At 53.2% G+C, this 14719-nt stretch overlaps 1 protein-coding gene across 12 annotated transcripts in view; it reads right to left on the bottom strand.

Annotated features, from left to right (window-relative positions):
* Positions 1-14719, bottom strand: part of NLRC5 (NLR family CARD domain containing 5) — a 92909-nt gene that overhangs the window by 41638 nt on the left and 36552 nt on the right. For all 12 annotated transcript variants that reach the window (XM_032613115.1, XM_032613111.1, XM_032613116.1 and 9 more), the window contains 12 exons: positions 14611-14679; positions 11759-13430; positions 10491-10574; positions 10262-10345; positions 8816-8899; positions 8604-8693; positions 7922-7981; positions 6311-6376; positions 5730-5813; positions 3754-3837; positions 2703-2792; positions 430-498 (listed from right to left, as the gene is read on the bottom strand). In XM_032613115.1, the coding sequence (XP_032469006.1) occupies positions 430-498; positions 2703-2792; positions 3754-3837; positions 5730-5813; positions 6311-6376; positions 7922-7981; positions 8604-8693; positions 8816-8899; positions 10262-10345; positions 10491-10574; positions 11759-13430; positions 14611-14679 (2536 nt within the window). The remainder of the gene's footprint in view (positions 1-429; positions 499-2702; positions 2793-3753; positions 3838-5729; positions 5814-6310; positions 6377-7921; positions 7982-8603; positions 8694-8815; positions 8900-10261; positions 10346-10490; positions 10575-11758; positions 13431-14610; positions 14680-14719) is intronic.

The following is a 14719-nucleotide window of genomic DNA, read 5'->3' as shown; positions in this document are numbered from 1 at the left end:
TGAGGAGCAAAGAGCTGAGTCTCTGCTCAGGTGCTGGCCTGGGGCAATCCAGGAAGGCACCCTGGTGGAGGCAGACACCCTCTAAAGGGTCCTTGTGCCAAAGGGAGCCAGAAGTTCTGACCAGAATCAGAGCTACACGCCAGGCTATCCTCTGGGTTTAGGCTGAAGGGACTCCGTCTCCCACGCGTAGCTCTCTGGCTACCCCACCTCCGCCCCAGTCTGCTGTCTGCATCTGGCATCCCAGGGCTCTCTTCAGGTACCACTTGGGAAATGGGGAGGCAGTTTGTCCTTTGAGCCTCCCCTTAGGGCTTCATCCCCAGCCAAGCCTGCTGGCTTCTTGTGCCTTTGTGAATTTGTCAAGGTCCCCCCCGGCTGTTGAGTTACACTGTCCAGCGGTGGCGGTCAAGGAGGGGACGGTCCTGGCCCTACCTTTTCTGGATCACCTCCTGCTCCTCCGGCTCTGGGGCAAACTTGAGGACCACAGTTTTGTGCAGCAGGCTGCAGACAGGAGGGGAGGGAGGAGGCAGCTGCTGGGGGGGTCCAGCTGCTGCTACGTCTTATTTCTAGCCTGGCCTCCAGGGACCTCTAAGGTGCCTTCCCCCTGCCTCTAGCTGTGGCACTTCCTCCGACTTTGCCCTGATGTCTTCTCTCGCCTGAGGGTACTCACCCCTGTGCGGTGAGGCCACTGCCAGGTCGGGACAGGCACTGAGAGTCCAGAGCATCCCTAACCTCGCCTTTGCAAGTGAATGTTATATATATATTTCCCATGACAAAAGTTATTCTTCTTCCCTCTGGAGAACTTAGAAAATGTAGAAAAATAAGAAGGAAATAAAGAAAAATCACCCACAATCTCTTCCACATATCAATTATCACTGATGATAACATGTGGAGTGAGTCCTTCAAGTCTTCTGTCTTCTTAATGCAGTTAATATTCTTTCTTTTTCTTTCTTAAAAGATGGGACTAAATTTACAAACTCCCTTTTAAAAATTCCCTTTTAAATATTTCAAAGGACAGATGAAGCAAGGGTTACATGATGTTGATAATTATTGGTGGGAGCTGGGGAGTTCATTATACCATTCTCTCTAGCTTTCAGTTTGATTGAAAAGCTTTATTATAAAAATGAGGAATTTAAAAAAATGTTTCTTTAAGTTTTTGTTGTTTTTTTTTAGCCACACCACGTGGCTTGTGGGATCTGACTGAACCTGGACCACGGCCGTGAAAGCACCGAGTCCTAACCACTGGACCACCAGGGAATTCCCTGATGAATTAAAATTTTTATGTTTACTTAATATGCCAGAGTCATCCCTCCACACTAGAGCTGCAGCTATATCATGATTCCATCAGTTCTTCTCTCTGGAGGCAACTTAGTTTACTTAACTAGTATCACTAATATCTTGCTGATAAAGATTTAAGTTATTTTCATTTTTTTCCTATTATAATCAGTACTGAGGTGAACATCCCTGCAGGTCAAAGTGTTTGCACAGTCACGGTAATTTCTTCATTATAACTTCCTAGAAGTGAATGGAGTGTCATTTGGAATGCCCTAGGGGCCTTTACTGAATCATTATATACAGTGAACCAAGGGCCCTAGTACCACCGCGCGGGTGAATCTGGTCTCTCTTTCCTCCTTTAAGGGGTGTTTAAAGCAGGAGAGCCCCTATGGGTGGGGACTGTGTTGACATTAATTAGCATCTGTCCTCAGCTGTCCAGACTGAATGCGGAGACTTACAGAAATAAGGTTGGGCCCTGTCTGAGGTCGGGTTCCCTCAGAAGCAGAGTCACTTGGTCACTGTGTACATGAGGTCCTGAGGGTCTGATCTCAGGGACCCAGGGAAGCAGAACAGGGCAGGTCCTCAGCCTGATCCCACAGGAAGCATGAATGCAACACAGAAGAGCCAAACCTGACTACCTGTTGGATCTGTTTCTTTTACTTTAACCTTTGCTTCCCGTTGCTTTTGTTCACTAAAAGGATACTGTCTGTACATAATGGCCTGCCTTGGAGACCCCTGCCCCTCTGCCTGAATGTTAAACCAAAGCGCCTTTGTTCAGGGAAGCATCCTGACCCCGCCCACCTGTGGCTGGCTGCAAGAAAGAAGAAATTAACACATCGCCTCCCCAAGGCTGGCCATTCCAGGGGATATTTGCAAAACTTATGGCCCTTTTACTTCCTCATCTCCTCCCCTTCTCTGTGCTATACAAGAAACTGGCATCCAAACCCCAATAAGATGGTTTCTCGGAGACACCAGTCTGCCATCTTCTCGGTCTGCCTCAACATCTCGTCTCTGATTCATTGGCCTGTCGAGCGGCGGGCAGAGTGAGCTTGGACTTGGTAACGTCAATAGCATTAAAAGTTTGTCTCACCGGAGGTAAGGGGGCCGGAGGGTTATACCTCTGCCTCTGTCACTGGCCACTCCTGGCTGGGAGGATAAGGGGGTGTGTAACCTCCCAGGCATCACTGGCTCTTAGCGGCGCAGGGCATTTCTCTGGAGGAGGTATAAGCTGTGTGCAGCCAACACCCACAGCAGCTGGGAACGGGCACCCAGCTGTAAAGGGGGTCTGGGCGGGGCACCAGCATCTTCCACAGGTCTCAAAGGCCTGGGGCCAGAAAGAATTCCAAGGACTTAGAGAGAACGACAGGAGAGCCCAAGAGCTCCACGCTAGAGGTGAGAGTGGGTGATGGTGGTGCGCTGGGAGTCCCTACCTGACATGTAGCTCTGCCAGGGTCCGGTACGTGCTCACTGCACTCAGCACACGGCACGCCCCGGCCAGAGAAAGCCCATTGCTGCTGAGGCTGCGGAGAGGAGGAGGGAGACGGCCATTAGCAGGCGGCTGGAGCCCCCAGGGCCACACAGCTCCAGCCGCCTCCTCCTGGCTCAGCAGCTGGCTGGCTGTCACTCGTGGAACGTCCTGGGTCTTTAACCAGGGCGTCTTAAAGGGTGAGCCATGAAGCATATGACCTCTTTCCCCACACAGAGAATAAGGTCCTCCAGCTGGAGCAGTAAGAGCTGACTCACTGTGTTTGCTTCTCTGATCCTCAGTTTTCTGGTCTGAAAAAAACTCACCATTTTAATCCCATTTTACCAATGGGGAACCCGAGGCCAAGAGATAGGAAGTTACCTTCCCAGGGTCACAAAGCTACTGAGTGACAGAGCCAGGGTCTAAATGCAAAGCCAAGACTCCAAACCACTGATACCCTAACCTCAACACTCCCCCACTCCCACTCCCACTTGACGCTAAGACCCCAACATATCCCCCCCAGCCAATAGCACCCCTAGCCCACACCATGCAACACCACAGCACACCCAATAGCCTACTACCCTTTCTTCTCATTCCACCACCACAACGACCCACCCCTTCACCCCAAAACCATATCCCACCGTACCACTTCCCACTCCAACAGCCCAGCACCCATCCACCCAATACCCTAGCGCTGCCCCAGTGCAACTCCGCATCCCACCCCACCCCGGGGCCGTTGTCAGGACAAACTGGAATACAAGCTACTGATGTACGGTGAACACGTTCTACATGTTCAAGGGATTTTAATAACTGGAACAAAGTAGCTCATGCCAGAGGCATGCAAGGCATGGTTGAACCACTCCGCCTGCGCTGGAGCTGGGAGAGAAAGCAGAGCTGGCCGGTGAAGCAGCACTGTTTCTGGTGACTGTGGGCACGGGGGCCAGGGGTGGCAGGGACCAGCTGGGGCTCTCCTGGGCCCCCCCCCCCGGTAGTCAACAGTGGGGCGGGCGACTCACTCCAGCTTCCTGGCGATGTGCAGCTGGGGTGCAGCCTCCGCCATAAGTTGACAGCCTTCATCTTCCAGCTGGTTCCCTGAGAGGCTGAGACAGAGGGGCCTGATGTCCTGTGCTGCCCCTCAACCCTCAGCGTTCACACAGTCAAAGCATCCCTCCAACGAATGAGACTCAATTATAATGAACGTTGAAAGATTGCGTACCACATGCCTGGCACTGTCCTAGATGCTCTTACAATTATTGGATATTTAATCCTCATAACAGCCCTACGAAGTAGGCACTATTATTTTCCTCATTTTACTGATGAGTTAACGATGGTTAAAACACTTGCTCCAAGTTGGGCCTGGGATTTGAACTCCGGCAGCCTGACTTCAAGGCCCCATCCTCAACTGTTTCTTTATGCTGCAACCTACATAATTACTTCTTGTGGTGAGCTCCATGCTTATCGGGAAATCTGATCTAGTCTGGGGACCAGGAAAGGCTTGCCTGATGTTTGAGCTACTTGCTAGAAAAACTAGGAGTTCAATAGGTAAGGGGTGGGAGAGAGATGGGGGAAGGGTGTTCCTGGCAGTAGGAACAGCACAGTCAAAGATCCCATGACATAGCACATTAGAGGACTTGAAAAAGAACAGGTATGTCTGCAGTAAAGATGGAGTGGGAGGGTGGGGTCAGATGGGGCTTGTGGGGTTGGGGGCACGGTTCTGGTTCACACAGCATTTTAGGATTTGGGCTTACCCTGAGCACTGGGAAGGGGGCAGGCAGTAAAAGGCAGTTCACTGCCAGGTGGAGGTGGCCAGGATGGAAGCCTAGTGAGGAGGTATCCAAGTGAGATGAGAATGGTCTGGACTAGGGAGGTGGATGAAGAGGATGGAGAAAAAAGAACTTTTTTTTTTTTTGCAGCGCTGCACGGCATGCAGGATCTTAGTTCCAGACCATGCGGGGTCTTAGTTCCCGGACCAGGGATCGAACCCATGCCCCTTCCAGTGGAAGCGCAGAGTCTTAACCACTGGACTGCCAGGGAAGTCCCCAAGAGAACGGTTTTGAGAACTCTATAGGGGGTAGGTCGACTCAGGATGGACTGGCTATAGGACGAGGGCAAGGGAGCTGAGAGGTGTCTGGTCTGTGTAACCAGGTGGGTGATGGGGCACACCTGCAGGTGAGAAAACTGGGGGAGGGACAGGCTTGGTGGTGGCGAGGTGGGTGGAAGTGTGTGAGTTGGGTAAAAACCACCTTCTAATCCTGTCTTGGTTCTCCCAATGGGACAAGGTCAAGGCTCAAGCTTTGGTCACCAAGGCAGCCCTCACCCCGTCCATCTTGCCCTAGGGTGGGGCCACTCAAAATACATGATGGCATTTCATCACCCCACCTTCATGCCCATTTGATTTCCTCGGATGACCGTGGCAGGGGTCCCTTCCCGGTGACATGACAGGACCTCCACCAATCCCCAAACCCCACTCTCAAAGGCTCTGCTCAGGAGCTGGACATCATGGGAATTTCTCCAGCCCAAAAAGAGAAGGTCATCTCATGCTACTCTGGGAGGAAGACAGCGTGAGGGGACCCTGAGGGCTGTGGTCTGGAAGACAAGACTACACGTGATGAGGTTTCTGCTTCGCAGATCTCAGTGAGGATGAGGCCAGGAGCCAGACTGTCTGAGCCTGAATCCTGGCCTAGACTTTTCCTAGACTTGTGACCGTGAGCAAATTTACCTTTCCGTGGCTTAATTTCCTCCACTATAAAATGCACATAGTAACAGTACTTACATCAGAGAGATATAAGGATTAAATGAGAGGATGCATGTAAAAGCACCTGGGACAGGACGGGTGCTAAATAATGGTAGCTGTTAGGATGATCTGATTCCCCCAAATTCTTAATGAAGCAGCATGCCCTTCCCCACACCGTCCACCCAAAGCTGAGGCCTTGCCTATGCTGCCCTGCCCTCCCTTTCTGTCTCCTGTCCCAGCGCTCCCCATCATACTCACTCCACTTCATCCAGGTGTGGACCTTCCCGGAGCTGGGCTATGAGCACTTCCACATCATGGACGCCGAGCTGACACTTCTGGAGCCTGCGGTGGGCGTAGGGCCGAGAGGCTCAAGGTAAGAAGCTATGCTATGCTTCCCGTGGCTCTGAGTGCGGCTACCAGGAAGGAGCTGCAGCAGCCAGGAGGCCGGCAGACCTGGGTCTAATCTTGGCCTTGTTTTTCAGTAGCTGGGTGACCTGGGATAAGGCACCTAACCTATCTGAGACTCAGTTTTCTCCTCTATCAAATGGGACAAATAATGTGTACTTTGCGGGGTTTTCAAAAGAATCACAATGAGGTAATGGATATAAAATACTACAGTGCCAAGCGCAAAGCAAGGGCCCATTAAATTACAGCTATTATTGTTGTTATGACAAGTGTCCCTTGCTCAGGCCGGGATGGGTTACTCATGTCCTTTCCCCGCTCCACATCTGCTTCTCCCTTTATTCTCCCTGCCCCTGCCGTGCCTCCTCTGGGAAGGGACCCTCCCCCCATATCATATCCCTCCCCTCAAAGCAATGGATCCCATCCCACTGAGGTACCTGAGTGCCAGGCTTCTCCTCTGAGCCTCTTTCCTCTGGTTGGCATTGCCCCGTAGGTCTGGGTCTCTGGCAAGAACAAATCCAACACTGGCCTGGGCTCAGGAGTCCAGGGCCTGATGGACCAAACCTCTTCCCTTGGTTTCTAGGAACTGAACACCCTATAGCATGACCCACAGTGAATGAATAACAAAGATGGTTGCCTGAAGGTACTAAAGGGGCTACTCAGCAAAGCAGCAGGGCAAAAGGTTTAAGGTCAATTGGGACCTTTATTCAAATTCTGGCTCTGCCATATATAGCTGTATGGCCTTGGGTAAGTCACTTCACCCATCTGAGCCCCAGTTTTCTCTTTTCTAAAGTGGGATGACAACATCCAACACATAGTGGTCGAAGGACTGAATGAGACGATGTATGGTCAAGTGCCCAGCATAGGCAAGCTTAGCAAAGTGCAGGCTTAGTGAAAAGAAGCTGCTATTGTCTAAGATGCCATGGTCTCCATTTGTAGATGTACCATCTGTGATTCAGAAGGCCAGGAGCATGGACTGCATGTGGGTGCAGGCTGTGGGAAGCCAAGGCACCACCAAGTGTTCTCTCCAACTGGGCCAGGGTAGGACCGGGGTCTGCAGGGATGCTGGAACATCATGGATTTTCATAGACTTCTAGATCAGTGCTGTCCAAAAGAACTCTCTGCAAGGACGGAAATGTTTTGTATTTGTTCCATCCACTGTGGGAGCCACTAGCCACCTGTGGCCATTGAGCACTTGAAATGTGGCTAAAGTGGCTGATGAACTGAAATGATCATTTTATTCAATGTTAATTAATATAAAATTAAATAGCCACATGGGCTAGTAGCTACCGTATTGGGCATCATAGCGCTCTGCAGTCAGAGGGTAAAAAGACATTGGTCCTCCCAGATCCCTGTACGGGTGAGGAAACTGAGGCTCAGAGCAGGGAAAGGACTTGCGTGAGGACATACAACTTCATGTATTTCTGAGTCTCACAGGGAGGGGTGTGAGGGAAACACGGAAAGTTCTTTAATGGGAAGGCGACTTCCCTATTTCTGCCCAGTAAGGACTGGCCAAGCTGGAATCCATGCACAGCTGGAACAGCTAGCACTTGAATGGCAACTGGATGCCAGCAGTGCTCTAGGCACTTTAAATGTGTTAATTCATTTAATTCTCAGAACAAGTCTAAGATGTTGGTACCATAATTGCCTTCCTCCTTTTTTAATTGGAAGAGTTTTCCCTGCATAGTGTCGCCAGTCTCACCATATCTGCATGTCCTCCCTAAACCATACCTGCATGTCCTCCCTAAACCATATCTGCATGTCCTCCCTAAACCATATCTGCATGTCCTCCCTAAGGGTCTGATTCACTCTGAGACTTCTGATGATGCCCGCTCATCACAGGAGCTGGATGTGGTCCAGAGACACTAGAGGAAGCTAAGTCCTTGGCCAACTCTGAGAAGTCAGTCATTTCCCAGGGGAGCAGTGGCAAGAAAAATCCCCACATTCCAGCTCTTCCTAAACTCTTTTTGCCACTTTTCCCCACAACTACCTAAGCCCAGATTGCTTCTCAGAATGAGCCCAAACCCACCCCATCCCTAGCTTCTTACCCTTGTAGCTCTGTAGCCGTCTCTGTGGGTGGGGAGAGAAGGAAGATGAGGTCCGCCTTCCTGCAGGGTCAGACACTGAGCCGTGAAACCAGTACACCAGCCCTACCTGTGCACCTGTGCTGCCCCAAACATCCAGAGAAAGCTGATTTTGTAATCGACACAGAAACGGAACTGGCAAAAGTGCTCAATATCAGACGTGTAAAATTGTGACTGTGTCGTTGCTAGACGAATCCTGAGTGTTTTAAAAAGTCAGGAAAACAATTTTTGCTAGAAAAATTATAAAAGTTAGGAATGCTCAGAGTTTCTATAGGAGCCACAGTGTTGGGATTAAGAGGCATTACACTTCATCTGCCCCGCGACCCCAACTGGCTAGTTCAGCACCACGGAGAGCGACACGGGACTCAGGATTCCCTCCACTCTGCCTGTTGTTTTTAGATTTGTTGATTCATTCCCTCACCCACCCATCCATCCCTCTATCCATTTATCTTTCCACTCATTCACTATTTATTGAGTATGAGGTGCCAGGCCTGAGCTGGGCTCTGGAGATACTGATTGAGTAAAACAGACTCATGCACGCACACGTAGGTCTTGCAGACCAGTGGCCTCCTCCTTTGCCCATCCCCACTTTCTCCTCCCCTTTTCTCAAGACCCTGAAGGCCAGGATCCCATTCCCCCTGCTCACCTGACCTGTAGCATCCTGACGGTGGGGCACGTGACCGCCACATTCGTCAGGGAGAGGAGGGTTGACACGGAGACATTGCTGAGGCTCAGGCTGCATGATTGTGGCAAAGGTGTCAGGAGTGAATCTCCCATCCCATCCACCCCAGACTCTTTCTGCTCTCCAAGGGAGGAGGGGGAGGTCACTCAGGCAGGGGTGGTGGAAAGACAGCTTACTCAAGCTTCCGGAGCTGCGGCAGGCAAGGCAGTACCTCCACGATGCTCAGCACCTCCCAGTCCTTGAGCTGGTTGTCCCGAAAACTGTAGGGAGACCGAGGCCCAGTCCCTCAGCCCCGGGGTTGAGAGACTTGGGAGCCCCAGGTGGCAGGCGACAGGCGTGGCCATCTTCATGCAGGAGACACAAGATAGGGGCCTACGAGAAGTTCGTGGTATCCAGCAGGCCCAGCTAGGAGGAAAGGCCCTCTGCTGGCTTCACTTCCATCCCAGTTCAGTCCCTCTGGGAGAGTTTCTGCCTGGTGGCCCAAGGGATCCAGATGATGGACTGTGAAGGCCTCATGAGGTGGGATGAGGGGACCCAGCGCCCTGCTCTCTAGGCTCTGTCTGGGATGTGCCTGAGGCCTGAGTTCAGCCGGGCCTCTTGGTTCCCAGGTGATAGGCAGACTGGGACGCAGGAGAAGCTGCTGGCAGCCTCTCCTCTGGCCCTGATTCACCCAAAGCCCTAGGCCAAGCACTTTCATTTCTGACCTCACATTCCCCACCTGTCAAATGGGGTCCACGAACAGCCCTGCCTGGGTTCCTAGCTAGAGGGACAAAACAGCTGAAGAGTATAAGGGTGCCTCTGTGTGTAATCACTTGGTCAGGACAAAGGATCAGAAATCGTGAACTTGTTGACATTTACTTTTCTTTCTTAATTGTTGAGAGTGACCTTAATCTTTTCCCCCATCACCCAGAGTGATCATGAACAAAGACACCCAGCAGAGGGGACAGAGCAGAGCTCTGGCCCAGCTAATGCTCCACTCGACAAGCAGTGCACCCTACTGCTGGGCTGCATCTGCCTGGATGAAGGAGTGCCTTTTCTACGTCTCATGAAGGTGCCATATTAGGCAGCAGTGGTCCTGCCAGACAGCCGCTAAGGAGGATCCCTGGTCCCACCCTTCTCAGGCCATTCATCACAGACATAGGGCAGGAGTCTATTCATACATACGTGCTTAGCTGTGTATGTGGATCTAAGTGTGCAGGCATGTGTGTGCTCCACATGTGCATGTATGTGTGGCATATACTTAAGTAAGCAGGCAAGTGCGAGTGTGTGTGCATATACGTGCGTGAATGTGGACGTATGTGTGTGTTTCATGCCTTTATGTGTACCCACACAGCACCTGCCTTCTCTCAGGGTCACAGAAAGAAGGGAGGGACCCTCAAAACTCAAGCTCCTTCAAGATGTCCCAAAATATTAGCACTTCTCTGGGGTCTCTGGGAGCCTTGTGTTTGGATCCAGTCCCACCCAGTTCTTGGATTGATGCCTCTCCTCTCTGGGTCTCACTGAAAAAGTAGTGGCCAGACCCTAATGGAATATACAGGACCCAGTCCAGGCTCGAGGGGGGCCCTGGGACCTGGACAGTGATTCCTCCCCTCAGCCAGCGAGCCCTCCTGGAGATCACTCACCTGATCTCTTCCAGCTGTGGACAGAGGGGCAAAGCCTGCACCAGGTGGCTGACGCCTTGAGCAGTGATCTTACTTCCTGCTAACCTACAGGGTAAGCAAAGATAGTGGGAAGAATGGGGATGGGAAAGGGGACAGACCAGGAATCTGCCCTGTGCAGGGTTGAGGGGCGGGAGGAGAGTTCCAAGCATCGCCGGCTGAGGATCCATCTCGGTCCCAAGCCCTGACTCACCCCAGCTTCTTCAGGCTCCCCATTGTCGGCAAGCACCTGGAGAGGGCTTCGGCAAAGGCGTCCCCACACTTCCTGCTCTTAAAGCTGCCACGGGAAGAGGCGAAGTGGCAGAAGATCAGTGGTGGGCAGGGCTTAGAGTTCATCACCCATTCCCTCCTCTGAGAGATGGAATTTAATCCAGTAATGGCAATAGTACTAGTTGTTGCTGTAATTGTTGTAGTAGTAACAAGTACATATTATGGCAGACACTGCTAATCGTCTACCAAAACCCATTCTCCGCTGTAGCTATCACCGGGAACATGGTTTCCCGGCCAGAGGTGGTGTTTCCCAGCCTCCCCTGCAGCTCAGTGTGACCATACGACTCCGACTATGTTGTCACCACTGGAATGTGAATGGAAAGTATGTGCTCTATTTCCGGGACTGAGCTTTACCCCACTGGGCATGTCTAATCCGTGTTCTCTCTTTACTTTCCCCCAAGCCAGAGCACAGATGTGTCTGTGACCCAGCTCTGACCATGCAGAGCAAGATGCCCAAGGAGATGACGCTGCAGCCATGGAAGGGACCTGGGTCTCTTCATGGCCATGTGGAGCTGAGCCATCCCACTGACCTGGACCACTTACCTCTGAGTCTTCCATAAGAGTGAAAACAAAAACAAAAACAAAAACCACCACATTATTTAATCCACTGTATATGGAGGGGGAGGGATTCTTTGTTATTGCAGCCTAAACTTTTCTCTAGCTACTACACATATCGAGCCTCTACTCTGTGCCAGGAACTGTGCCACGAAGTGTTTTTCATGCATTATTTCATCTCATTCTCCCAACAACCCTATCAAGTAGGTATTATTACTGGTTCATTTTAGGGATAAAGAGACTCAGGCTGAGAGGTTAAATACCCTGTCCAAAGCAAAGAGGCTCTAATAGCACAGCCTGGGTCAGATGCTCCAGCCCATGACTGAGAGAAAAAGAGGGAAAGACTGAATCCAGAAACCATAACTAGAGGAGATCTAACTGGACCCCAGAGTTCCTGGAGAGGCGGAGATCTAACTGGACCCCAGAGTTCCTGGAGAGGCAAGGAGCTTCCTCACCGTGTCACAGGCTAAGGGGCAGTAAGGAAGGACCTATCTGTTCTGATATTCAAGATTCTTCCTCAGTTTTCCTCAGCTGGGTTCTGCCGAGACTGGCTGGCCTCCGCTCTCCCAAAAGTCCAGTTCTCTCCCAGGGATGTTCCCAGGTACCCCCCCAGAGCTCCCCTGTCCTTACTCTCACCTGAGATTCTCTACCTGCCCACAGCCTGCCAGGGCTTCAGGGCAGCGGGGCTCCAGGGGGCAGCCCTCAAAATCCAGGTGGATGGGGGCATCCCTGTGCCCTAGGATGTTGGTCAGGGCAGCCAGGTCGGTGTAGGTCAGCAGGAAGTTGTGGAAGGGCATTTGATGGGGGAGGCTCTGGGCTGTGAAGCCAGCCAGTTCAGGCACTTGTGTCTCACCCACACAGTGACACAGCTCTACAACCTTTGGTCCCGTGAGCCTGCGGGTGGCCAACTTCCTCAGTGCTTGCACCACTGCTGCCTGCTTGGTACCCACCCAGGCCTCGTCCTGCTGTGCCAGGAGGCTGAGGAAGGGGCGGCAGGCACAGGATGCCAGGCCCGCCAGAAAGGTGGGGAGGTGGTCTATGAGGCCCAGTCTAGCTTTGCTTCGCTGCACCCAGCGAGAAGTGAGGGTGACATGTTGGGAGAGTGTATCTTTGTCCACCTGGGGGCTGGCCATCAGGTGCAGGGCAGCAAAAAACTCCTGCAGGCTTAGGTGGGTGAAGGCATATCCTGTCTCCTGGTGCCCGGGCCCCATGCACACACAGGAGGTCATCAGGCCGAGGGCAGCCCCGAAGGCCATCACGGGTGGAGGGATGTCACCTGCAAAGAAGATGACCTTCCCTGTCTCCAGGCCCCGCAGGGCCACCTCCCCGAGACCCAGCAGGGACTCGGCAGGCAGGAACCCTGGGGGGCTGAGGGTTAGCACCATCTGCACGTAGTTCTGGGTCATGGTGGCCAGGAGGGCTGCAGACTGGCCTGGAGAGCTGCCCGGGAGCAGATGGTAGAGGCAGAGGCAGGCGACTTGGCACAGAGCGGGCAGGGCACACATGCTCCAGAGACGTCTGTCTGCCCGCAGCTCTGCTAGGGCTGCCTCCTGGGATGGCTGGTCGCTGAAGAAGCGGCTCACGTACTCCTCCACCCGTGGTCCGTCAAAGCCCCACATGTGGACCGTGGCCACCTCGGTGGGCAGGCAGGCGGGCAGCTTCCCTGGACGGGAGGTGGCCATTACCCAGCAGCCCGGCAGGAGGGTCCCACGGCAGAGGCGGGAGAAGAGGGTGAGGGCTGATGCTGGGTCCTCAGGGCCTGCAGTCTCCTTGCTGGGGCAGGGGTGGAAGACCTCGTCCAGTCCATCAAAGATCAGCAGGGTTCCATTAGCATTCTCCTGCAGGTACTCGAAGACGGCCTCGGGGCCAGCCTCAGGCCTCAGGTACAGATCAAAAAGGAGCTGGGGTAGCGTCAAGAAACCTGTGATCACGTTGAGCTGGCGGAATTCGAAAAGGAACAGGGCCTGGAAGCGGTCCAGCTGACCATCAGCCCACTTCTGGCAGAGCCAGTGGGCCAGCGTGGTCTTGCCCATGCCCGCCTTCCCCAGAAGCACCGTCACTCTCGGGCCCCTGTTGGCCTTGGTATTGAAGAGGTTCCGAATGTTCACGTCGGTGCCATCTTCTGCCTTGGGGTCCCCTGTAACGGCCCCCTCCTGAGCGTCGAAGGGTGCTGAGGCCCGGCTCCATTGCAAGATTGGAGGGATGTAGACTTGGGGGAAGGCAAGCGGCTGCCCTGGCCTCGGGGTCCTGTCGGCATAGCGCTGCCGGGCAGAAGTCCTAAGCAGCTGCAGATACCTCTTGGCCAGCTCTGCAGGGGACAGGGAGATCACATGAGAGCCGGGGACCTCCCCGCGCCGCTCACCACAGTATCAGGTTGTTGGGAGCCTGTAGCCTTGGTCATGTACATATGGGGATGGGGGACGGCAAGAGCACACAGGTGCTCTTATGCCCCCCAAATTCCTAGAATTAATTGGCTCTACAGAAGCACAGGCTCTGACAGCCATTTACACAGGGAACTAGGAATGGGGAAGTGTGGACCACGGCTCTATTTGTTTTGCAACAATGTAAGTGGTGTAAAGTTTTCAGTGAGATGGGGGAGGGGAAAGGGGGCATTCCTTTGCAATATCTTATTGGAACAAGCTTTCACTGTGATATCGAAGCAACCTGCCTGCGGCCCCCATCCCCACAGTGTTTCAGCTGTGTGATGCCCACGATGACCACTAACACCCTGTGGGCCCAGGCACTGGACAATAGGAACCGCGGAAGCTGGTCAATAGTCAATACCTACATTGCCGGGTGTTGACTTTAATTGCTGGGTCATTTGGGAGATCTTGGGTGGCCCAGGGGAGGGCCCGGGGCCACTGTTGGGGGACACTGGATACCCCTGCTGGGGGGCGCCTGACAAAGTGTCCTATTTTATACAGATATGAATCCTCTGACCAGCTGTGAATCCTCTGGCTATGCCCCATGGGGCTGGGTTTCCCAGCTGGTGGGACAACTGGTGGAGAATGACAGAAGTTTCTGTCCCAGCCTGAGCGGTCCACAGCAGCCCCCATGTCTTCCCAGGGGCCCCCAAGGCTTTTGCCTTGCTATCCAGCTCAGTCCTAAACTGGCCAATGGGAGCCCAGTTCTGAGGTCTTGCTGTTTACATCCCTGGAGCTCCCTCAACCCTGAGGACATGGGAGTATCCCCGGAAAAGCCTGGATGGTGAAGCTGCGACCTGCTGGGACGCTTTGAGCTCCTTCAGCTGAGCCGTCTCTGGAGAAGCCCCGCTGTGGCCCACCGGGCAAGGTGCTTCCTTGCCAGACCTAGCTCTCTCCTCTGCCCACCCAGGACCTCCTCTTCTTCCCTCCTGGGAGCTTGGAAGACAAGAGTCAGGGGGCCCATGACTGGAAGCCTGTTATCAGGGGACAGAGTCCAGGATCTGTGTCCTTGCCCCAAGGCAATCCAATCCAGTGTTCGGGTCCCCCCCACACCTTGGTACCCACCTTGCTCCTGCTTCTTGAACTGCTTTGGGCGAGGTGAGGACCCACAGCTCTGATGAGGCTGCTTGAGGCCTGGAAAGAATGAAGGAAGGAGTAAAGGGTGAGGTCTGGG

Source organism: Phocoena sinus, chromosome 19 (assembly GCF_008692025.1).
Source record: "Phocoena sinus isolate mPhoSin1 chromosome 19, mPhoSin1.pri, whole genome shotgun sequence".
Taxonomy (NCBI): Eukaryota; Metazoa; Chordata; class Mammalia; order Artiodactyla; family Phocoenidae; genus Phocoena; species Phocoena sinus.
The sequence above is the reverse complement of the archived record's forward strand: the minus strand, read 5'-3'. Positions and strand labels throughout refer to the sequence as shown.